This window comes from Chroicocephalus ridibundus, chromosome 1, assembly GCF_963924245.1.
Source record: "Chroicocephalus ridibundus chromosome 1, bChrRid1.1, whole genome shotgun sequence".
NCBI classification, from domain to species: domain Eukaryota; kingdom Metazoa; phylum Chordata; class Aves; order Charadriiformes; family Laridae; genus Chroicocephalus; species Chroicocephalus ridibundus.
This window is the reverse complement of record NC_086284.1, coordinates 25,048,645-25,074,619: the sequence shown is the minus strand read 5'-3', so window position 1 is coordinate 25,074,619 and position 25,975 is coordinate 25,048,645. Positions and strand designations below refer to the sequence as shown.

Below are 25,975 nucleotides of genomic sequence, written 5' to 3'. Positions count from 1 at the left end.
ACTTTCTCATTCATTCCATCCTGTTTGTATCACAGATTTCTACTACTTTTCTTATGAACTATGGCTCTAACTTAAACTTAAGTTTTTCAGAACTTCTTTCATTCTCATTGTAAAGACAAAAGAGCATATTGCTCCATAAGAAAATACACATGAAATAAAACGTGTTTTCCATGAGTCGCACAGCTTGTTCCACAGAAAAAGTAGCTAAATGCTTCTGACATTGCCAATAGGTGCCTAATACAAAAGAGAGTACACAAAAGAGAAGTAACCAGCCCTACAAACTACTGGCACAGATACAAGTATTACTCTGTGCAGGTATCCAAAACGCAACACTAGGGTCAAATCCACATTTGCCTGCAGCTTTGATAAAGTTACAACAGGAATGCTTTTGTCTCCCCTGCTTTTTTCAATTAGTGTCACACTCATTACCGAGCTGCAGCAATACTGACATTCCAGGAAACAACGTCCGGTTCTTGCTAATCAGAAAGAGAATTGTAAATCTTGCAAGGAGAGATTGGTTTCAATTTGTGCCTACGGGAATCTGATATTGAAATACTGGCCTTAAGTATCTGCTCCATGGGGAGCTACCGCTGCACATTAATCCTAAACTTACCAGTTTTTGAGCTGCATTAAGACAAAAAGAGCAAGGAGTGACATTATGCTAAGTGACATAGCACTGGGAATGCCACACCATATGCAGGTGTGCACTCACCCATGAAGCACACTACACCAATATTCACCCCCTACGCACAGCCTGTACTATTCACTTGGAGGAAGAACCAGCTTCAGAGAGCCCAGCTTTGCCACAGATCCACTTACACATCCACACAGAGAAAGTTATATGCACCAACACAGCCCATTAGAGAGACTTGTGAGGTTACCATCAGTTTTGCCACTTCATGCGTCATTTTCCTTGGCTATGATGATTCATACTGAGACATTTCATTGAGTCATCTTCCATGCAGTCTCCTACCAAAAAAACAAAAGAGATCAGATAAACTTAGGAAAATTTTCTGAAGCTTAACATACCGTTTGATTAGGGAGCTTCCTATTTTTGTTACAAGGTGACATGAGGTCATCATGATCCATTCAGGCTGCCTGTGTTTTACTATATTGACTGCTAGAAATGTCACTCTAGAACACAGATGCCCCTTCAAAGTCCACAGTCACAAACAAAACCTCCATACCGTATTTAGCATGTCTCAAATCCCACTTTGCTGCAGTCCCTCATACTGGAACTCTTCACAGAGATGTCCGTAAGATTAATAGCTGAATATTTTTTTAAGGTGCGGTAGCACAGTGTAAGGGCCTGTCCTTTCTTTAGAAGTCTCAGTAAAATATATACAATTCATTTTGGTTTTTAAATAACCCTGTAAAAATCTTTCCTATATCAATATGTAAAAATGGATATTTCCTATATTCTGTATGTAAAAATCTTCCTAATATCAGATTGTAGCAAACATATCTTTGGTAAAACGCAAAAGTACAAGGAAGTCTCAATTGGAAAGAGATAGAAGCTCTCCTTTTTCCAAGAGATAAATCTTATATTCATATAACTTCTATTATGATTCATTAATATCTCATAATTATTAACATCATTGTGGTAGCTACCTAAGGCATGGTAATGCTGCTGTGTCCACTTCAGGGAGAAGGAGCCAAAACACTGAAAGACTGAGGTTCACTTCATTGGACTTTAAGTCACTTTGTCTAAAACAGTAACCTGGGCTCTGCCCATCATGAAGAGAAAGAGAAGCAAGCACTTTCAAAGGGTGACAGGTCCTTCCTAAAATAAGTAAATTAAAATTACTCTCAGGGATTATCTAACCCTAAATTACATACAGAGCAAAACTGGATGGCTGCAGAATACAAGACACTAACTTTGTTCCCACGCATGGGGACTTAATTAGATTATAAAGAAAGCATGCAGCAAAACATGATTTTGAACTGATATTTCTCAAAAGCCAAACCCACATCTTAATCACTGAGTAACACAAAATAGTGGGCAACACACTAAAACGGCTGTTTGCTAAACATTTCCTTTGATGTATTTGATGAAATGAGTTTAATCTATCACTAATTCAATAATACGGCTATTATAGATGCAGACCAAAGTAGCTTGTTTGAAAGTGCTTGATAGGTACAATGATGTATCAGAAAATTATCACATATAAAAATGGTAAAACTAATGACAAGGTTGAATACTACAAACAACTACAAACAACAAGATGGATCATGCAGCTGTTTTTTTCTCCTGAATACACTAGAACAGAAAATGAAAAAGTAAGGTAAAAAAACAGCCTGGAATTTTGGACTAAAATGTACCAATCAACTAATATTGCGTATTTAAGGAACCATCTGGTTTGTTTGTTAAACATAATTTTACTTGTTTTCCTTTACTTTGCTTCTATTTCCATAAAATATTCCCCTATCACAAATTTTTCCTGGAGCTTCTGCATGATTTGTGGCAGCTTTCAAGTAACATAAGGGCAGGAGAAAGTGAGCTATCGTCCAAAGAGAAAGGAGAGAATGAAGCCACAAGAGCACAGTTGGGTTTTAACTGTGTTACAGTCATCTTATAAAATTCCCATCAGTTTGGCTAGTTACACTGTCATTTTTCCATAATATTGTTTTTCCAGAAGAAATGAACTGTGATACTGTGGATTGTGTTCAAAATCAACTGCTATCGCTGATTTCAGTGGAGTCATTTGGAGTGTAAAGCTAGTGCAGAATTTTGGTCCGTCTTGTATAGCTAAATGAAAACAGGTGTTTAGAACAGACAGAAATGGGGTGGCCAAACCATAGGTCTCTTCAAACTAGTATTAAATGCATTCCACATTTTGGAAACCAAGTTGCAGCCAAAGTGTTTTCGGGTTAACGTAGTGAGTGGTTTTATTTATTTCACTTTTGCAACGGTTTGACAACATCCAAGGTAATCAATCATGAATTTCAGATAAAGTTCTGGTTTCTGCTGGGCTTGTTTTTGTATGCTGTGGTACAGCTGAGAAATCTATGAGGAAGATTCTTTTCTTTCTTTTCCAAACCTGGCCAGTTTTCAACATTTGTATTCATTCTGAAATAAACTCAGATTGATTCATTTCTAATTAGCCCGCTCATATATCTACTAATTTAAAGAGGAACTGAAATGCTTTAAAATAAATATATTCCAAACATTGCTTAACTCTGGTAGCCATAGTTTACATACTGCAAAAAAAGTAATAGCAGAGTGCTCCTATCGTTTAGATGAGTAGTTCAGGCAGCTTGTCAATACACTGGCCATACAATCTCTTGCACTTGTTTTTACAAGATGGGAAGCCATACAAGAATATTTAGGTCAAATAAATAATACATATCTCATAAATAGTAAAAGTCAGTGGGTGCATCCTTGCAGGTTTCTCTTTAGTTGACAGCATTTGTTTCCTGAAAATGGATGCAAGTGTGTTTTAACCATTTATATCAAGAGTACCGTTCTTGTTCTTTCATATACATATCCAGAAGGATGCACTTAGCAAAAGACTAACCAAACAAAAAACTGGAAAAATAAAAATCAAGGAAACACATTCCAGATATAAATGAAAATATACTGGTTCAGTTACTGGTTGTTAGATCTCTTTCTAAGTAGGGCTCTTATCAACATTGCCTACTGAGTGGTGCAGAATTTTCCTCTTTCACTCGCCACAGATCCGAACTGATCTTGAACCAAAGACTAAACCAGATTCATCACTTACAGAAGAATACTCAGAAAGCATGGCAAGTTGGGAATCAAAATGCAGACAGAGGTCGAACCGTCCAGCAGCCTGAGTCCAACAACTGCACATTCCAGTTCCTATTGTACATGTATTTATTGCTTCTTCACATCATACCATACATTTTCCTATTCATTATCAGCCACCTACTATCAGGGATGACCATGTGCTCTCTAACTGACTACTTTGCTTAATAATGCACTTACTATATCTTCTTGTCTCATTTGCTACGCTTGTCACGTTTCCAAGCACCCATTTCATGCAGCTAATTACAGTCATAACTGGGGTGCCTTTCAGACCAACATACATACCTCACTGTTGCCAGATGGTGGATCCAGAACTCCCTGTCTTGTGTGTACTCAGCAAACAGATCAAACCACAGCCTAACCATTTTTGAAACCCATCATGGGTCAACATTGCATTGGAATGTCACTGGGAACTGGCTTGTCCTACATCAAGAGAAGCTAATTCTTCTCAACCTATTTTATCCCACATTTCCCCCAAAGCTTCTCTAATACCAAAAGACTTCAGTCAAAACATTACAAAGATTATAATCCCCAAGATATGAATTCTTCTGCAACATGCCTATCTGAATTTTAAGAGTGCTATGACAAGCAGTGGCAATAACAACTTCAAGGTCCTGTCACTGGATTCACCACTCAGGATGGATACAGATGTGTCTGCAGCTCAGAGTTTTCCAGCTTCTGTATGACAGAATCATAAAATGGTTTAGGTTGGAAGGGCCCTTAAAGATCATCCAGTTCCAACCCCCCTGCCATGGGCAGGGACACCTCCCACTAGACCAGGTTGCTCAAAGCACCATCCAACCTGGCCTTGAACGCTTCCAGGGATGGGGCATCCACTTCTCTGGACAACCTGTTCCCGTGCCTCACCACCATCATAAAATTGAGGGTGAAAAATTTCTTCCCAATATCCAGTCTAAATCTACCATCTTCCAGTCTGAAGCTATTAACCCTCATCCTATCACTACATGCCCTTGTAAAAAGTCCCCCTGCAGCTTTCTTGTAGGCCATCTTCAGATACTGGAAAGCTGCTATATGGTGTTCCTGGAGCCTTCTCTTCTCCAGGCTGAACAACCCCAACTCTCTCAGCCTGTCCTCACAGCAGAGGTGCTCTAACCCTCTGATCATCTTCATGGGCCTCCTCTGGACCCACTCCAACAGATCCATGTCCTTCTTATGTTGGGGGCTCCAGAGCTGAACACAGTACTCCAGGTGGGGTCTCATGAGAGCAGAGCAGAGGGGCAGAATCACCTCCCTCGACCTTCTGGCCATGTTTCTTTTGATGCAGCTCAGGATGTGGTTGGCTTTCTGGGCTGCAAGTGCACACTGCCGGATCATGTTGAGCTTCTCATCCACCAACACCCTCAAGTCCCTCTCCTCAGGGCTGCTCTCAATGCATTCTCCACCCAGCCTGTCTTTGTGCATGGGATTGCCCTGACCCAGAACTTGTCCTGCTTAGCACACAAGGTAATAATGGAGAAACAGGCTGGTCTCAAGCTGACAATGAATATCCATAGAATTACTCAAAAACATCTATAAATACTTAAGCTAGAATGCCTACAGTTCACAGTTTGGAGCATTTCTGCTACAGGAACATTACAGTTGCAAGGGCATAAGCAAAGGTACGTTTACTTTTTTCATACAATAGCCAATATACAGGAATTCAGAAACTTCTCATGTTGCGGTTGGTCAGCATTGTACTTCTTCATCTGGACACTTAGCTATTTTCTGTTGTTTCACGCGCTATAAACCATCACTGTGCCACAGAGGCTTAGAAAGAAAAAGATGGAAAGAAGAAATGTATCAGTCATTGCCTCCATAAATGAGGACAGAGGGTTATTATAGCTTCTGTTCAGGCCATTTCTGTTGTGGTTATTGGCACGTATAGCAGTTCTCCTGGGATCAGCTGAAACCTAAGGGGTTGTAGCAGCCTTTGTAGCAAGAATCGTTAAAAACAAAGCTAAACAAAGTGACAAAGATACAAAAAGCAAGGTTAGATTCTCCACTGCTGTGAATGAGTTTGTTACAGAGCGTTAAGCTATCAGTATGGACTAATTTTACACAAAGGCACTGGAACAGCATAACAGCATTACTCTAGATTCAGAAGTGGCACTTTCCCCAGGGAAAGCTCCCAGGAGAAGCACTTCTGATGGCTTTTGTCCCACCCCCCTTCCCTCTCAACCCTGGGAAGGAGTGCTATATTTCCACCCCTGCCAGAGAGAGAAAAATGAGAGAAAAATCATTCTACTAGGCTTGAAATCCCCAAATGCTTTTAGAGGTTGTGATTTCCCCAGTGAGCCATTTTTAACAGAATGAGCAGATAAAATTACACCGCAAACCATCAGACTGAAGGATAGAACCTCCATCATAATCAAGCATCATTCTCACAACTGCTTCATCTCAGGAATTCCTTGAATATTCATTCCTCCTAAAGGCAAGGGACAGAGATCTCTGAAGGACTCTAAACACATCCTGTATGCAAGAATTCTGTCTATGCTTTATTGTAATAGATGCATTGATTATATTTACTGGGTATATATTTACTGTTCCATTAGGGCAAGCCAAGGCAGCCCCGTGTTCTCAGCTACAGGATGTACAGTTGTATGTGTGTACAGCAACTGTACAGCTGCGTTGTTTACACTGTGACTGTGTCAGCCCCGGGTTCCCTACCAAAACTGTGGAATAATTAAATACCAGTCAGACACTGAACCCAAATATGTAGATGTGACATTGAGCAGTTACAGATTTACAGTCGTGTAAATGAAATCATGATGAACCACCAGTTCTGCTCATCATCCTTTTCCTCCATATCCCAAATCCTTCTTTCTAGTGCTATTTTTTATTCATATGACTGCTGTGAATAATGATTGCTCTTACAAATCTTCACAGGTTCAGATACTTAATCACACACCTCCTGCATCTATGACCAGGGTAGGAGCCCTATAGACCTGACTTTTTAAGGCCAGCTTTCAATTATCAGCTCTATGGTTGCATATTTTACCACTCCTCTTTCCTTCACAGTTTCTAAATGTCAGATGTATAAAGCATTTGACATTTAGGGAAACGCCAGCATTATAACAACTCCCTCAAGTTATGACCATGCACTAATTTTTAGACAACACATGCTAATAAGCATGTGTAATTTTCAAGCCTTAATTTCAACTCTAATATAGATAATGTAAAATTACCAATTTAAAGCATTTTAAAATTTACATGAGAACTGTTGCCAGTATAAAAAAATTGAATTATGAGCATGATCACTGAACCAAAAATATGAGTAAGTATATAATTAGCATGTGTGCCTATAAATGCCACTGTAAGAACTGACACTGGTTACAAATAATTGATTAGTGAATAGATATGTGCTGTGTGAACTTCAGAAATCTGTAACTCAAAATCACTCTCATTACAGAAACTGCTCATCTTAGCTGAAAATATTTCTATGGATGAATGAGCCATGAAAATTAATCACTTTTATGGCCAAAGAAAGAGGTTGTTCTGGGTCACTGTCCAGATAGTAAAATATTAGAAGCCTGTGATCTAGTTTATAATCCATCATAGGCTATAGTTAGCCCTACAGATATGAAAAATCATTTTCTTGCTCCTCCTGAAACAGAAATTGCTCTAAAGACCACTGCAGCTCATAGACTTTAAATGCCAGGTTAGTAATTGTCTGTAAATTAGAAAACTTTTGAATAAATTGTGTATTATTATTTGAGATGGGCATCCCAAAAGAAAATGGCATCAACAAACCTAGCTCTTAAAATTTCAGCAATTTCTTAAAATTTCTTAAAATTGTATTGCTGCAATCACATAGAAATCCAGCACAAGTTAATCATTATCATTATGACTAACATTTCAATTTTTCTGAAATACTTGAGTCCAGCAGTTTATTCCATGGGTATGCAGTTCTTCAGCAAACTTCAGTGGATTTTTTATAGTGCAGGAAGGCCAAACTTAATGTATAAAGGGGACAGCAGAAATTAGCATGTAAACCAAAATCAAATCAGAAGACTGTTAACAAATGTGCCTGTAACTGTTTTGCTCACAGAGACACGAAAAGAAAAATTAACGTCAAGTAATATATCCAGTCATTTCCTTGTATAAATGAAAATTTCAATCATGTTTAACACATAAAATATATAAAAACACATAAAAAAAACTTGGCAGATAAAATTTTACTGTCTTTACTTGTAAAATACACGATGCACTAAGCAAACTTCATTATGAATACATCCCTAATCACTGCACTTCTAGGCCTGTGCTAAAGCTATTACTGCGATTCCATGAATTTAAACAAAAAAAAACCCACAAATTATTTCCTTCTCAACCCCAAAAAGTTTCTAGCAATATCTTACAATTTTTTTACCACTTGTAACAGTAACAAAGAATATTTTCAAGCACTGAAAGAAACCTAGCAACATTTACTTCTTTACTATGCTAAAAAGCAACATAATACTGCCCATTACAAATTTTAATTGATTTTTATTACCTTTCTTCAATATTTAACTCTAGTGAAATTTCAGTTCATACATTTGTTGCCCAGAGAGCCAGTGGAATCTCCATCTCTGGAGATACTCAAACTGGACACAGCTCTGGGTGACCAGCTGTATCACTGGACCTGCTTTGAGCCAGGGTTTAGTCTAGAGACCTCTGGAGGGCCCTTCAAGCCATTCGGATACTGTGACTGATTTCAGGTTTCTAACCTTTTAGATTCTCTGAGAAATTATTGCCATTAACAAGTCACCAAACATCTGTGTAGTTGCCCATGCAATCAGTCTTAGGACTATGAAAAATACAAGATTATGACATTTAATTCTTTTTGATTGTAAGCTAAATTAAGTCACGTAACTTCTCATCTGGGTCTAAGAACAGGGACATGGGCAGTTAGTGCATCTCAGCTAGCAAGCAGTAACTTGATAAACTACTGTTGCTTGATCATGGTTCTCTCCTCTCATAGACCGTTAAGAACAAGGACAACAGCACAGAAGAAACACCAGTAATGAACAGCCAAACAAGACAAAATAAAATTTCATACATGGTATTTTAAAAGTGAAATTAAGTTAGGGATTCAAACATGAGGGAGTTATGGGCAGAACACCAATGAAAGGTACATTAGTAACTTTATTCTATTACTTTTAGTTTTACAGAAGAGTGGAAGTGAACATAAGATCAGTCAATAGGAAACACAGCTTCTCCTTGTTACTGCACCTTTGCCTTTGAAAGGGAATTCTGGAAGTAATCAAAAAGTTAAAAGCCCATGTGATGATGTTTGATTGTCACTGGGATCATGCTCTGTTGTCTAATGTATGGCACCATCAATAAGAATTTTGTCTGTGAATTAATTTGGCCTGTAGTAGCCAAATGTGAAGATGCTGCCTAGACTGTTAGGTAATAAAAGCAGTCAGAGGAGCGGGAGGATTCTGAAGAGGCCAATTCATTAGACGTCACATTAATTATGTGAAAAATACAGAAAAGGCTCATTAATTACCTCTGTTTTATAGAAAATAAGAACACTTTTGGAAGCATGATACACCAAAGTAAAACATAACAAGTATATCCAGCCACTTATATGGCAGGTATGGAACAAAATAGCACTCATGGCACAAAGATTAAATAAAACTCAGGAATCTTTGAGATTCATAGCATTTAGGACCAAAAGGTATCTTTGGATCAAGAAGCCTGACCTCTGTAAGACTTCATCTAATAATTCATCTTACATTTGAATAAATCAGTCAACAGCACTAACAAGTCATTTGAAAGGGGATAATGAGGTGGTATATGGGAGGCATTTTCCAAGTGCCAAAGGGAGCACAGGAGACTATATGTAATCAATAGGTAGCAGAGGCTGCCTCCAGAAGCTCATCAGAGGTGATGAACACTTCTCAATACTAAATTTAATGTTTCCTGGAGGGTTTTGGAAGAGAAAATGAGCCTCTCATATTTGAAGTTTGAGAGGCAAGAGTCAGTGGAGGGTTGTTAAAACAGGATTAAATTGTTCAAAGCACTGCTCTAGGAAAGGGACCTCTGCAAGCAGCATTCTGGGTGGATACCAGCTGGAGAAGGCTGCATTTGTTGAGCTTAGATAGAATCAAGCTTCAGCAATGAGAGACTAGGCAAGACCTATCACCATGCAGGTGGTAAAGAAAGGCAATATTATAATCTAAAGGGCATAGATTGAATCTGAATGCAAGGAGACAAATAGGCCTGAGCTGGACAATAATCGCTGAAAAATAGGTAGGATGATGACCAGAGACCAAAAACGGTAAGTAACCGGGAAAGTCAAGTAAGGAGGGGAGACTAGCAGTGTCAGTCTAGGGCAGATTTATATCACTACTAAATGTGCTCCCTTTTAATAAAGTGGATTGCAAACCTTCTGCTCATGTCCAGAATTCTTTCCTTCACTCATACAGTCCCTAATAAATACATACATATATTATACATATTATTTTCTTCTTTTCAAGATGACTGGATGAAATAAAGCACAAATTTTGATTTATCTTTATTGTCGTGTCTTGACATAAAACTTAAAAGCAGTTCTGCTACTGCTGCTCTATAAACACGGTCATATATGGCACCCATTGCTGGTATGGCAGTAAAATTATTAATATATAACATTTGAGAGGTCTGGCTAATAAGTTTAACTAACTAAAAGAACATTCCTTTCGAGTAAAAGCTAACCGTAATTGTTTCCAGCTCCCCAATTCCCCACATCAGTAACTATGATCACAGTTAATAAAGCTTCTGTCTGACCTGTCCTAAGTTGTACTTGCGCTACTACCAGATCTCCGACACTGGTATTAGCAAATAAGCAATTCAGAAAGGTTCTGTCATTTGGAGTGTAGCAGCAAACTTTTTATTTCCAGTGGATTTGTCCCCCCAAAAAATCTAACTTTCATTTGATTACATGGATTAAAGCGGAGCATCACTTTCATACATGTGATAATTCTGCGAAAGACATGTTGGATCCATGAAGAATTTCTGAGATATTTTCCTCTTTGACACAAAAGAGGAAGTCAAACTCTTCCATTCAATGGATTCTGCCACCTACCAAGCTCACAGTTTAACCCCTTTCAATGAACATCACGTGTAATACAAAGCAGCCATCAGAGAATAAAGCTAATGCTTCCGCATGAGGAGCACATCTTGTTGGATGACCTCTTCATCCAACCTCCTCACACAGCTAATGTTTCGCATGTCAAGCACTGTAATACATTTCACTTGGATAATTTTTTGATTACATTTGTGAACTTCCAAAGTTTCAGGGATACCATGCTCAGATCATAAATGTGTGTAGCTCCCATTTCTTTCGTTTGCAGCCTGATCATCATAGGGCTTGTACAGTTTGTTAAGACACCATGAGAGCGTTGCCTACAACAGCTGCCAGTTTCTACATTCAAATGTGACAACGTACCTTTAAGCATTGTTACCACAATTTCCACCAAGGTGCAAGCATGAACATTGAAATCATCATTTATATGTTGCAGCAATATAGTCACTTGCCCTTCTGTCAGAGAAGTTGGTCATCTCATCTATTATAACTGAACACACTTTTCAGAAATGTTCTCAGAAATACTCCCCATGCTTTTAAGAGCCATGATGTCCATTATCTAATTTAAAATAAGTAGAAGTATCAACATGCCTTGAATCACTTTCAACTGTGGGGTATTACTTTGCTGGCAAACAGAGCAACCAAATATAGCTGCAAGCCAGCCTTTCTACTTAAGCATGGTCAATATAATGGTTTGTAGTACAAACTTTTTCCAGGATAACATACACCTTTTAGTATTTGTATTACGCTTGTCTTGTTTTCTGTTCTAAGAACTCTGAGAGGTGAGTGCATCGCCGATGTCCTTTGTGGTCTTTTGAAGAACTTCAAGTACTTTGTGGTGGCCTAAAGAAGCTCAGTGACTCCCACAGTCATCTCGTGCTTTATTCCCAATTAGTAAATGAAGATTGTCATGAGAGCACTTTTTTTAGATGTAATCAAAAAATAACGAAAAGCTGCACAAAAGTAGAAACAAAGTGCACTGTCCTCAGTTCCAGAATGATCCAGCCATGATAAATCACCCAAAAAAGAAGAGAAAAAAGTTATTTAAAGTACATATGCAGAAGTGAATCAGTATGGTGTGTTAAAGGAAGCAGAAAAGAGACACAGCAGCTACCAAAACAAGCATGAGATGTATATGCAGGGAAACATCTCCCCAGGACAGATGATTTTGAAGACCCTGAATACTGAGCTGTTTATCAGACAGGAAAGAAAGGAACCCACTGGCAGAGGACAACTTCTCAGGGCAGCCTTGGCTACTGAGAGCATTTGGCACCCAAGAGAAAAGGAGTTGTTTTTAAACATCTAAGACCACCACAGTATCATGTTCTTTTTACCTGAAGAAAACAAACTGTGAGTTATAAGAAAATTTTCTTTGCTATAATAACCTGCAAAAAGGAAAAAAATCAATTGCTATTACTTTTGACTAAGGTTTTTATTCTGGCTTGTGCCTGTGCAGAACTTGTATTTGATAAGGGCATCTTCCAAAAAGGTATTAAGAGGAAATGGAACCATTACTTGTCCTGGATGTGTTGTTCTAGTGCTTAATTATCTTGCTATTAAATGTTTGAGCTTAATTTTGAATCTGAACTTCTCTAACTTTAGCTTCCAGATACTACACCCTTTTCTGTTAGATTCAAGAGCCATGTGAAAGCCTGGTGAAAGTATGCTGTAATCCAGTCATCTCTTGATCTTCTTTTAGACTAACTGAACAGAGTGACTTCTATAAATCCTTTGCAAGGAGACCTTTTCTCAGGTCTTCAGTATAATTTCTGTGACTCTTTCCTGCATTTTCTCTCCTTTCTCAGAACCTTTTTAAAACATGCATGCCTGAACTATACCCAGCTTTCAAATATTGATCCCACCAGTTCCCTGTCCAGAAGTGATATTACCTCCCTGTTTCTGTTCATGATTCTCCTTATATCACAGCAGCCCTCTTTGTTACAGCTCTGCACAGGGCATTCACACACAACCAACTACTTCCTGTGTACAGTGAATGCTTTCCAGTACTGAGTTTCACATGACTACATCAGCTCTTCTTAGAAATACAGTTATGCATTTAGCTGCATGTATTAAAAAATAAGTTCTCTGAACAAGCTGTGTGACCAAATCCTCCCTTCTCAGTGCCCTGCCTTCCCCTTCATTTACCATTACACCCAACTTTGTAACATGTCCATTCTTTGCCAGTGGTCTGTGGGTTATTGAATGACTGCAAGTTTGGCACAGGGTCTGTTGGAAGCTAGTGTTTTAAGAGGTTGTAGCTAAACAGGTATTAATCTCCTTCACAAGTATTTTAATGAAAATTGGCACTTGTGTTATAATGACATGTGATAAGACAAGTGCCTTTCAAAAATCTGTTGCATCTGCGGAGGAACAGAATAAATCTTCCCATTGTAATAACATCACATCTATGTGACAAGACTTATTTTCTATTAAATTGATATAGATTGGCAAGTATTCTTTTATTCTCCATTTTCTTTCCTTCCTTCAGAAATGGACAAAGGACTCATTTGGGATAAGGGAATAAACCCAAAGCATTCTCTATATAACCCTTACTTTAGTCAAGCTCCTAATTGTTTTCAGCTTGCCTAGCAATTCAGAAAAAAAAATGAGTGAAGACTTCAACACTTGGTTCACGAATGGGAGGAAAAAAACAAAGTTAAAAAAACAGGTAAAATGAGCTGTGCAGTGCCCAGGGTATTCCAGTTCAAAGATTATGAAAGGTCAGTAATAACTGCACAATTTTGTGCAGGGGCAGAGTTTGGCACATTACATGGTCTGAGCATCTAAATGACACTCATTTAACACTGAAGATTAAATCAATGTGAAGGTAGCTCCCTGGCAAAATAAAAAATATTGGCAAAGAGGAAGGAATAAAAAAGAAGTGACAAACACGTTTACAGAACCTCAAGTCACTTCTCACTTTGCAGGAGACAATCATTGAAGTAATTAAAGGCAGGCCCAAGACAGGCAGAGAGCATTCATAGAGAAGATGGATGCACATTTGAAAGTAAAACTTACCCATATTTTTATTGCTATCTAAAATAATTAATTCTCAGAGATAGAGAAATTACAGACAAAAGTTCAGGAACAAGGTAACTGGGCTGTAAGTACTTTTACACTGTGTATAACTGTCTCAGTGTGACAGAAAAGATTATTATAATAACTCTTTATACATTTGCATACAGAATTCTATCTATATGTTACTTTGCTGCTTCACTGGATATTTGTTTTTTAACAAGTGTTATGCTTAATGAGTTCATCTTTCAAAGCTTTTAATATTTTTCTGAAATTTAAAATTCATATTTAATACCACTGTAAGTATTTAAAGAAGATTTTAAATCTCCCAAAACAAAATCTAAAAAAAGACATTTCTAAAATGCACACAGGCTGCTGTCATATATTTGGGTTCTTCACACTTCCTTTATACAGCTAACCGCCACTATCTGTAAGAGTTGTTAGTAGAATATGAACTTTCTTAATATTTTTATTTAAGTTACTATAGGACTATGTATGGGGAAAAAATCCAAAGGAAAAATAACTCCAAGTAAGAGTGTACTGAGGACTGTCCTTGGCTAGGTGCTCCTTCGGGTGGTTTTGGTTATATGGATTAAAGCCTAGGAGCCTATAAAAGGGGATTAAGGAGAGAGGGTGCTTAGAGGAGAGAGGCATGGGGCCCTGTTGGATTTTCTGAAGGAAGGCCTGCTAGCTGCTAAGGCCCTGGGTGAAGACTATGTCAATGTGCTACTTAAGGATCATTTTTTCCTCTTTGAATGGGGCTGTTTGGTTTCTATATACAGCTCTGTACTAAATCACTGGGTAAATCAGGATGCACCCCCAAGTCTGATGCTCCTACCGTTCAGTTCAGGAAGTCACTGGACCAGGTGATGTTTTTCATCTCTTGGCTGCATGAACAGGCTTCCCATCCATGGCACAAAGGGTCCTGTGTGGACCCAGAGGAGCAGCTCCCATGTATTGCCAGGGAATATCTTCTTACCTGAAGGGAATAAGTGCATGTGCCTGAACTCATCCAGACCTCCTGGACACGGCAGGCCAGAGACTGCCTGAAGAGTGAGTTAACTTCCAAACTATACTCTGAGATAGGTAACAGCACTAGACTTCACAGCTGATGCCTCAGGATACGCCAATAGTGTGCAAAGTCATGTTGTGTTATCTAAGATAGTCCAGAGTATCTTTGTACATCGCCATGGCAGTCACAGCGTCAGACAGCTCAGGTCCAAAGCCAGCACAGCCCGACCTCTGCTTCCTGTTCCAGCACTCAGCTGTTCTGTGCCAGCTTGAGGGTCAGCAAACATCGCCTGTATCTGTGTTCACGAGAGTGAGACAGAGATCGGCAGCAAGACAGTGGTACAAGAGCTCTGTAACTACGACCCATCACTAATTTTCGCATCTGTTAATCTTCACAATGGCTAGAAAGAGATTCTCCTCTAAATGACAAATGTTCTGTAGCACTACAAGGTGAAATCCATGCCAATACCATCTGCCCTAATAACCATGACAGTTCACCATCTCACTAAAAAAGTGACAAACTGGCAATACAGGATACAAACACTAGCTTGCTTATAATGTGTTGTAATTGGAATGGAAATAATTCACAAATTAACTAAGTGAATAAACACAGCTCTCCGAAGTCCTAAATTAAAATATTTAATTGAAATGCTGGTCTTCCCTATTTGTGAAACAAATGTTAAAACAGGATGAAGAAAAGTTTTTGCATTTTTTAATGCAACTGTTATAAATGTAGGAGTGACAGGTGCTGAAACACACCAAACATACTCAGTCTAGATCACAGGAAAGTATTTGTTACGCTGTCACATAAGAAATCAGTGGATAAATCAGGAAGACAGCAATCAGCAGCAAGGTGATACTCATTTTTAATCCTCATTATAAAGCAGGAGGGTCACGAGAAATATCAATGAATCATCTTGAATCATCCAGCACAGTTTCACAAGGCTTAGCGCAATGACCAAGGTAGAACTGAATGAAGGATGGCACCACGTGAGCTGGCTGGGTGCATTACTCAACAAGGGAGAAGGAATTCTTCCCTTGAGATTCCAGTCATCTCCCAGGGCCAGATTTTCCCAAGTGCTTTAGGTATATAGTGTGCAAATGAGGACAAAGCATGTTTTCTTAAAATTGCCCAGGCTCTTCAAAAGATCAACTCATCCCACTATTTTGACATGCCTTGGAGGGCATGCTTCTCTCCACTGACAATATACGGGACCTTGCGATATTATCTTCTGCGCACAAACATCTACATCTGGTGTCTAAAGGTGTTTGCTGTGGTTCCTCTGACCCAGTGGCTTTTATGCAAGTTCAGTTTCTAACTCACTGAAAGCCCCACTGGCCTAACTGCACCATCCAATACGTAACAGCTCTGCAAATCTGACCATGTATCCCTAATTGTCCCTTTGTTCCAGTATTTAAAGGGTGGCTACAAAGAAGATGGATACTCCCATTTTACTAGGAGTCACACGGAAAACACAAGAGGTAATAGGTACAAGTTATTCCAGGGTAGATTCCGACTGGAGACAAGAGGAAAATTTTTCACAATGAGAACAATCAGTCATTGGAATAATCTCCCCAGGGAAGTGGTGGATTCCCCATCATTGGACACTTCTAAGATTCATCTGGGCAGGATGTGGGGCCATCTTGTCTAGACCATGCTTTTGCCATGAAAGGTTGGACCAGATGATCCTTGAGGTCCCTCCCAACCTGGTATTCCATGATTCTATGAGTCTGATGTTACCCTCTGGAGATGGCAGGCAACCCTGTGCACAGGTTTCCCCACCAGGCGCTCTGCGTGCTGTCAGGCACTGCCTGCTCTAGACCTGATTCTGTGCATCACTCCTTTAAATCTTTTATACTGTTTTCACTTCCATATGGCTAGACACCATAGGCTCACAGAATTGTTGAGGCTTTAAGGCACCTCTGGAGATGGACTGGTCCAGCACGTTAGAGGGTGTCACTCAGGACTGTGTCATCGGGTTCTGAGTATCTCATTGAAACATTTTGGTTGGAAAAGACCTTTAAGATCATCAGGTCCAACTGTTAATTTAACACCGCCAAGTCCACCACTAAACCATGTCCCTCAGCACCACATCTGTCTCTTAAATACCTCCAGGGATGGCAACTCAACCACTTCCCTGGGCAGCTCGTTCCAATGCTCAACAACCCTTTTGGAGAAGAAATTTTTCCTACAATCCAATCTAAACCTCCCCTGGCGCAATTTGAGGCCGTTTCCTCTTATCCTATCGCCTGTTACTTGGGAGAACAGACCGACCCCCGCCTCTCTACAACCTCCCTTCAGGTAGTTGTAGAGAGCGGTAAGGTCTCCCCTCAGCCTCCTTTTCTCCAGGCTGAACAACCCCAGCTCCCTCAGCCGCTCCTCCTAAGACTTGTTCTCCAGACCCCTCACCAGCTCCGTTGCCCTTCTCTGGACCCACTCCAGCACCTCAATGTCTTTTTTTGTGGTGAGGGACCCCAAAACTGGACACGAAAGAGCAGACGACGAGGGGCGGTTGCGCCGTTACCTCAGGGGAGCTCGCGCGCGCGCCGGTAGGGGGGGAGCAGGAGTGGGGGGAGAGGGGCGGGGAGGAGCGGGGGGGCGTCCGCCCCCCCGCTCCTCCCCGCCCCTCTCCCCCCCGCCTCCGCGCGCGCGCGCGCGCGCCGGGAGGCACCTGCGCAGGCGCGCACACACCCTGCACGCGCGCGCGGGCGCGCGGGCGAGGCGGGGGGGCGCGCACCTGCGCTGCTCCCTCGGCCCCGCCGTGAGGGGCGGGCGGTCCCGCTGCCTCCTTTGAAGGGACCCAGGGGCGAAACCTTCCTCTGTTCCTATTCCTTCCTTCCTTCCTTCCTTCCTTCCTTCCATCCATCCATCCTCCGACCACGCCGGGGGAAAGCCCAGGTGAACCGCCGCCGGGGGGGGGTGTGTGTGTATGGTGGTGGTGGTGGTGGTGGTGTGTGTGTGTGAGTGAGGTGTCCGCGTCGAGTTTGTAAGTTCTCAGAGGATATGACCTCCCCCCCACACACCCCGCCCCGCACCTTCCCGAGCGGGGTTTTCCTCACAGGGGGTCGGTGAAGGATTCCCCCCTCCCTCCCTCCCTCCCTCTCCCGCCCTTATCCTGGCCGCTCCCTCCGTGACCGACAAAAAATAATCCCGCTTTGAAACCGTGGCGGCTGAATAACGGGGTTTTACACCGCTCCACACCCCAAATTGCAGCTTTTCCACGGGGGTGGGGGGCGGCGGTTAGCTGTTTCATGGGCTCCCTCCCCTGCCTCCTCCTTCTTCCCTCTGCAGGTGAAGGGAATTAACCTCTCGGATCACTCATTCTGTCGGTCCCTTGGCAGATAATTTCATGCAGTTTTAAATCCCCCTCACCCCCCCGTTTTGTTTTGGGTTTTTTTTTTTATTTTATTGTCACATTTATGTAACAAGTGCCTGCTTGCACATGAGGTTGGTGTTGCCGTCTAGGGCGTTGCATGCTCCGGGGGTGCTGTATCCAGTGCTGTGTCTGAACATTAAAAAACATGTCTTTCCGTTGAAGAAGACAGGGGTTAAAATGAATGAAGATCTGAAGGTTAATTTGAGCTGGCTGCCTCAGGATCATGTAGAAGCCAGCTCTACCGAGAATGCCTCAGCCGCAGGCTCCTCCCTGGTTCCTGTCGTAGACCCAGAGCCAGAGCTTTTGGTAAACCCCTGGGACATTGTCTTGTGTACTTCAGGGACCCTTATCTCCTGCGAAAATGCCATTGTGGTTCTTATAATTTTCCATAATCCCAGTCTTCGTGCCCCCATGTTCCTCCTGATAGGCAGCCTGGCGCTGGCAGATCTCTTAGCGGGCATTGGATTGATCATCAATTTTGTTTTTGCATACCTTCTGCAATCAGAAGCTACGAAACTGGTTACGATTGGACTGATTGTTGCCTCTTTCTCAGCATCTGTTGGCAGCTTGCTGGCTATTACTGTTGATCGTTACCTCTCCCTGTATTACGCTTTGACTTACAATTCAGAGAGGACTGTCACTTTTACCTATGTCATGCTTATATTGCTCTGGGGAGCATCTATCTGTGTTGGACTGCTGCCTGTAATGGGCTGGAACTGCCTCAGAGATGAATCCACCTGCAGTGTTATCAGACCACTCACTAAAAATAATGCAGCAGTCCTTTCGGTCTCTTTCTTGCTTATGTTTGCCCTCATGCTGCAGCTCTACATTCAAATCTGTAAAATTGTGATGCGCCATGCCCATCAGATTGCCTTGCAACACCATTTCCTGGCCACTTCCCACTATGTGACCACCCGAAAAGGAGTGTCTACTTTGGCCATTATTTTGGGGACTTTTGCTGCTTGCTGGATGCCTTTTACACTCTATTCTTTAATAGCAGATTACACCTATCCTTCTATATACACCTATGCCACCCTCCTGCCAGCTACCTACAATTCCATCATCAATCCTGTAATATATGCTTTTAGAAACCAGGAGATACAGAAAGCACTTTGGCTCATCTGTTGTGGCTGTATTCCTTCTAACCTGTCTCAGAGAGCAAGATCACCCAGTGATGTCTGATTGGCAGCTAGGAGGACGCTCCTTAACATGTTACTTTCCAGACATTCTTGCGACACTGTCTTTGGTTTAGATGCATTCATTAAATGATGTGTAATGGGTTCATATAAAAACCACAGGATGCACTGACCTTCTTGTAAACAGAAAACCCCAGTGACCAAAATGAATCAAGTGGTTTAAGGGAGATTTCCAAAATCAAAATAATCAGTGTTACAGATTTATAATGTTACTCAGGGTCTTTTTGTTATACTACCCAGACTTTGCCATGATTTCACATTGTTTGCTAATTAAAATTAGGTTGAAACAGCATACCTTCTTTGAAATTGGTTGTGATTGAGTTCAGTCATGCTGCATGTTACAGCCTGTTGTCAGGATATTTTTTCCCCCTAATTAATTTTAGAACAGGAAAAAAAACCAACAACAGACAATGTTCTGTTACCCTGTTTGTATATCATCATAATACTCTTCAAAATAATGGCCAATTGTACTGATTTATGTGGTATTTGTTGTAATAATCTCAGTGCAACAAATTTACTCTAGGAGAGTAAGTACTTGTATAGCTTTTTATTTTATGTCTCGGCACGAATTAGTTTGATAATTGTTTTAAAGTGTTACCTGTTCTCTCCTGAGTTCTGGCAGGATGTTAAAACAGAAGATACACTTTGCCTTCCTTTTGAAAAGTCAGCCATATGTTTTCACTTAGCTATGGGACATCGGAGGTCGTTATTAATTTTAAAAATAATTCAGTGGGACGTTTTGAAATTGATGAAACAATATGGCCTCTTCTGGCTATGCATTTGTAATAGATGCAACACTAAGTTTCTCAGACAAGTTTATCTTTTCAGAAGTGTATAAGGAAATAACTTACACGTTACTTGCAACACGTATTTAGCATGTACATGAAATGGTTCCCCTTAAGTTTGTTATCAAGTCAAAGCTATCACCGCTTTTTTTTGTTGTTCTGCTATATAACTTAAAATACTGAGGTTTATAAATTCTCAAAGCATATCTGGTTCATAATTGTATGCAACCAGAACTGCAACATGAAACAATATTTTCTCCTTTTCTGGCAGTTTCATCCATTACAGATTGTGATTCTTCACACTGTACATGTGTCAGTTCAGTTCATTGTAGGATGATAGTTCCGGTCAAAAAAGCAGAGCTTTTCAAACCGCTTCTGACCTTTTACTGAAGCCACATTAGAATGCACTGGAAATAAAACATTGTTTTCTAATTTGAAGATTTGATTGTCAGAGAAAATCTTCCTGGCAGATGCCTTCGTGAAACTTAAGGTCTGCCCTAATGTCAGCACATGGGAGTTTATAGAACCGCTTCCATTAGTGTTGATGGGAGCTCAGTGTGTTAATGCCCTGGCATCAGTAGGAGGTTATCACAGAATTGCATGTTTGTTATATTCCCTTGAAGGTCAAAGTCAGCATACTGTATTGTTGCTTCAATATATTCCGTTACAGTTTTAAAAAACCCAACAAACTCAAGTGTAAAAATAGCAATATTTACAATTCAATGAAAAAAATATACCTGTATAGTATAGATAGTAGAGACAACCATGTTGCTGGTCTGGATTTTTCCAAATGGAATCTGTCCTTTTCACATGGATGTTTGGGTGACTGTAGCTTTTTGTGGCAAAGTTTCTGTGATGTTAAGAATCATATGCTATACACAAAGCTGAATCTCAAATGTGAAAGAGTTGTCTGTAAACAAGGCTCTGTAGAGATTTTTATGAGCAATAATTAATTTTAGTTGCAATGCTGGGTTCAAATTCCATTATTTACTTGGTTCAATCTTCATGATATTTGGCTCTTACTTTGTAATCTAATTAGTTTAATAATTGCATGGCATGGTCCAGTAGAGCTGTGAACTTGCAGCTCCCTTGGCTTCACTGTGACTTACAGATGCTCAGCACAGTTAGACAATGACCCCTGCTCAGTGTAGGATATCGGTGTTCTTTTATCTACTTCTGAATGCTAATGAAACTCTAGTCATTGCCTTGTACCTATTTTGTCATGAATTTTTGTATAAGAAATAATCACTTCATAAAGACCCATACTATGTATGCATGCAGTTTTGCAAGCATGCAAAGTATTGGGAATAATTGGCAGTAAAAGTCAGACTGAAAAATGTACAGTGGCACTTTTTAAAACAAAAAATGAGTTGAAGTCATGCAAAGTTTACATCCCCCTCCCTTTATTTTCTCCAATTGTTCTTCTGTATCAAATTGCTAAGAAGTGCAATGAGGATGAGCAGCTACAACTGTGACCAAAATTTAGTCCTGAGGGCAACTGTTACGCTGCTTATGCAGACCTGTTCTCATCCTCTTGGATAACCTCACAGGCACTAGTGTTTTTCTCTCCACAGCACCCGGGTGGTAGGGACGCCAGAGAATAACAACACAGAGGGAGATAATGTCGTCCCCTCTTCTCATGCTGGTTCATCTAGTGTCCTTGTCATCTTCCTCACTCCACAGGCTGCTCGGATCTGCAGAGGCTCTTCAGAGTGCTGGGGGAGCCAACCTTTTCCTTGTGCCAGAACAGAGAGATTTGTAATTGGAAGCTCCTCTCCTGAGGAGCAGTGTGAGTCAAATGGTGGAAAGAAGGATTAATTATAGAAGTTCCACAAAGCTAGCTCATAGGGATGTGACTTGCCCTCATTTGAGGAGTAGCGCGTGGTTACCTTTCACCACAAACAGATGAGAAACATGATTGTGCCTCTCAAGCTGCTGCTGTGACCTCCAGTGAGGATGTTTTCTCTTCCAGAAATATGTTCTTAAATTGAGACTGTGCAGCATGCACCAGAAAATCCTCCTGGGAGTCAATGACAGAGGTTTGCCCACAGCTGTCAGAGCAAGCTTTAACGTGGTTTGTGGTACTGGATAGATGTGATATAACACACCTGTGAACGAACTCTTGGGAGCAGGGCCAGAGCTGTGGGTACAGAGCTGCCTACCTCACTTGCAAAAAAGAAATGTTTGACAGCCAGCCACTTTTCAGACCCTGAAGAATTAAACAGTTCTCTGCTATCACCTCAGAGTTACAGTATAGGCCCCACTTCTGTATGGTGAGGTGCCAGTGTCCATCCAAGATCCCTCTGAAACTGGCAGAAATCCAGCTATCTTGCAGGATTCTGTCATTTCGGTGTCCCATTAAACAACACCCGTGGGTAAGATTGGGGTGTTAGATTCACTATTCTATTTCTTTCATATCTCCATTGTAATGACAAAAGACTTTTTTCTTAATGCGTGACTTAGTTTAAAGAATTGAAGTTCATTTTTATTTATTAACACGCTTGACCCAAAGTTAGTAACAGATTGTATCTTGATGGGCAAAATTTACTGTAGTCAGTGTTTTAATATATTCATCCTCAAAGCTTGGGAGAGGATTTTTTTTAATTGCCTTTTTTCTTTTGACCATTTCTCCTAACAGTAAGATTTCAGCAATAAGGGGAAATATGCTTTTAGCACAAGAGCAATAAAATCCTCCATGTTGCGGGTACTATAAACTGCTGAGTAAACTCAGAGCAATAGAGAGGAAGCAATATCTTCTGTAGACAAAAAAAATAGTAACTTGCATAAGGACTTTAAGTAAGCAGAAGTCTTCCTTTGTTAAGCAGTTGCTATCAGACTGATGTGGGACATCATTTCTGGTTGGTTTGTGTTACAGTTATTGAGTTCCTGAATAGAATTACTCAGCAATAACCTTCTACCTTAGTTCTTGGATCCCAAATTCATGCTATTTGCAAGAGAGAATTAGGTACTGCAGTGGGGATTTTTGTTATTTTCATTGTTTGGCATTTAGTTGTGCAGCATTCGGTGGATAAATTTCATTGCATTCAGGGATTCCGATTATAACTTGATACTGAGAATACTCTTCACCAAACAAAAACTGAGAATACCTAAATTTGTGATGCCCATCAAGGTGGATATGATAAATGGTGCTAGTCTATTCTGAAGGCAGCTTGGCTTTTAAAAGAAGAAAGTTATGGTATCATTGAAGAAAAACCTTACCGATACCCAGTGTATTTGGAAGCAGGCTGAAAGGCCTTCTATGGCTGCTGTATCTTCCTAGCATGGACTCTCAGTGACATAAGGCGCTGCATCCATCCTTCGTGTTCAGGGGCCAGCCTTGAGGCTTCCTGGAGTTGGTAAAACCCCTCCATGGACAGCAGTGAGCTTTGGCTTAGGCCAGCAGCTGTTCCGTCCACAAAGATTTATTTTTCTCTTGCCTCATTTTCTTAGGGATTGTTTAACTTTTAAAAATAAGATATGTTTCTCAAAAGTGTTAAGCAGCCTGCAGTGTGACTGGAAGTTGGGGTAAAATAGCTACAAATCAAGCCCCTGAAACATAACTACACACTCATTACTCTAAAAATAAATAAATAATGTGGTTCTGTAACATTCAGAACCATATTTTCAAAATGTTGGCCCTGACTTTTATGGAAAGAAAGTATGTATGGTCTATTTTTTGTATGTACAATAAATAAAGAAAGAAAATTAAGAATTGGACAGAGTGGTCACTATTTAAAAAAACACCAGCTATTCTGTCACTTTATCTGAGATGCTGAATGCCTCTTAGTCCTTGAAACAGAAACCAATTCTGGCCACTTTCTAGAAAATCCTGAATACCCAAAGGCCAGTGTAAAAACTTTGTAGCAGAAGTAGGAGCAAAAGCATGGTTGCAAGTGCAAAACAACGTGATATAACAGCTCTGCTGTGAATAGGAGTAAGAACAGGATACCTGCATACCAGCTGTAGACAGACCAAGTCCTAGGTGTATAGGAATAGCACCAGAAAAAGAACAGCATTTCTTTAAATCATAGTGCCGCAGGAAGGCAATAACAGATAGACTCTCACTGGATACGCATCCTATGTTCTAAGAATTCAAGAATATTTTAAAATGCTACTGGCTAACTATCCAGGAAAGGTATCATGGTGATGTATGTTTTGAGGTGGATCAAGAATGCAGATACATCTGTGAAAGAAGTGGTTAAGGTATATGTTAAATATCTACATGTAGACTTATCACATCTTTGGGAGAAGGTCTGAGAATCATTTTAAGGTTTTACTTGGCTGCCTTTTGGAGCAGTCGATTCTAGAACCAGAGATTGCTCCAGAGGTTGTCCTTCTTTACATGTTTATCCAAAGGAAAAAAGTAGCTATTTGCAGTCAGAATTGTTGTTTGCAACTAGACAACATCTTTGTAACAATACCACAGGAGGTCACTTTACGAAAACGGTTTGATAACTTCAGTGGTAAACTTAGAAAAACAAAATTTTCACATGTATTGGACTCTCAGCATATTGCATGTTAGTGAGAAGCCCTGTAACTTGACTGGTATGAGGCAGCAGGGCTACTCAAAAGCATGTGAAATTTGGTGCTTAACCAAGAAGAACCCCGCCAGTACAGATAACAGTGCATTACTATAAACCAGGAAACACAATTTTAAATAATATTTCAATTTCCTGATTTTTTTTCCTGTTTTTTGAATGCCATTATATAAAGCAGTGGTGGTTTACCCTCTCTTTCAATGCCACGTTTAGTTTGGCTTAATGGTATTCCAGAGATGTGCAATGGAGAAAAAAGAAATCTCTCAATCTCTGCTTATAGAGAGGGGACTAAAGGGAAGGGGCGTGATTTACATGTCATGAATAAGCAATAGTACAGGAAAGATAATTTAAGCATGCATATCTGCCTCATCTGTCAGCAAAAGAGTGATGGGACAACTCCCAGTAAACTTGAGTGGTCTTATATCTGGAAATACTTTTTTGGTACAAAAGGGAATTACCCCATAAAACCGGGTGCTACTGGCTTCATCAGGCTAAGAATTTGCAATTCCTTTTAACGGATCAGAAATCTGGATGAACTGCAAGGGTATCTGCTTTCATATTAGGTGGCTGCTGAAAGATGAGAGGATGTAAGTCTTCACGGCTTGGTGAATCAGCCAGGTACTTGGTTCTGGAGCTTGGATAGGAAGGATGCTTGAAAGAATGCATCCCCTGTGAGAAGGTTATTTTGAACTGTCCATTTTGAACCTTACTTGATGTACATAGAACACCTGAGAGGGGCTCTGGGACTACTGTTGCTCTGGGGTGAAGTGCAGCAGTCCCCGTGTCCCTGAGGCTGGCAGTATCACTGTTCCTATTGAATGGTGCCCAGAGAACAGAAAGGAGGAGATAATGGTCAGCAGGTACGTCCTTCTCCGTTGAAAACGTGACCTCATATGTTTTATCCAGGTTATAACTTGTCTTGTTAGCACAGTCTGACATGATTTCACTTGAAATCAGAAGAGGGTTTTTGTGGAAAAACATTGAAAATATAAAAGTAGAACCGACAGCAGATTATTTTGGAGTAAGTCATTACGTATTTCTGTTTCTTCTGAGGAGCAGCTGGGTCTGTAACTTTCCAGTAACTGTTTCTTTGAAAACAATATGCCCTTGCACCAAAAAAACTAAAAAGTCCACACTGCAGGTTTTTTGCAAAATTATTGTGATCTTGTAAGCCAGACAAGAAGAAGAAACAGTTGCATATTTCATTGTGTTATACAAGTTTCTCCTAGAAGAGAA

General features: G+C 40.4%; 1 protein-coding gene across 2 annotated transcripts; it reads left to right on the top strand.

Annotated features, from left to right (window-relative positions):
- Positions 1–17,597: 17,597 nt before the first annotated feature.
- Positions 17,598–20,997, top strand: GPR12 (G protein-coupled receptor 12). Of its 2 annotated transcripts, none has more exons than XM_063331688.1 (2): positions 17,598–17,742; positions 18,390–20,997. In XM_063331688.1, exon 2 carries the CDS (start codon positions 18,398–18,400, stop codon positions 19,400–19,402), a length of 1,005 nt encoding a protein of 334 aa, XP_063187758.1. In that variant the 5' UTR covers positions 17,598–17,742; positions 18,390–18,397; the 3' UTR covers positions 19,403–20,997. The 2 variants fall into 2 exon arrangements, with proteins under 2 accessions (XP_063187758.1, XP_063187748.1); XM_063331678.1 differs by having other exon boundaries at positions 18,386–20,997.
- Positions 20,998–25,975: the final 4,978 nt, after the last annotated feature.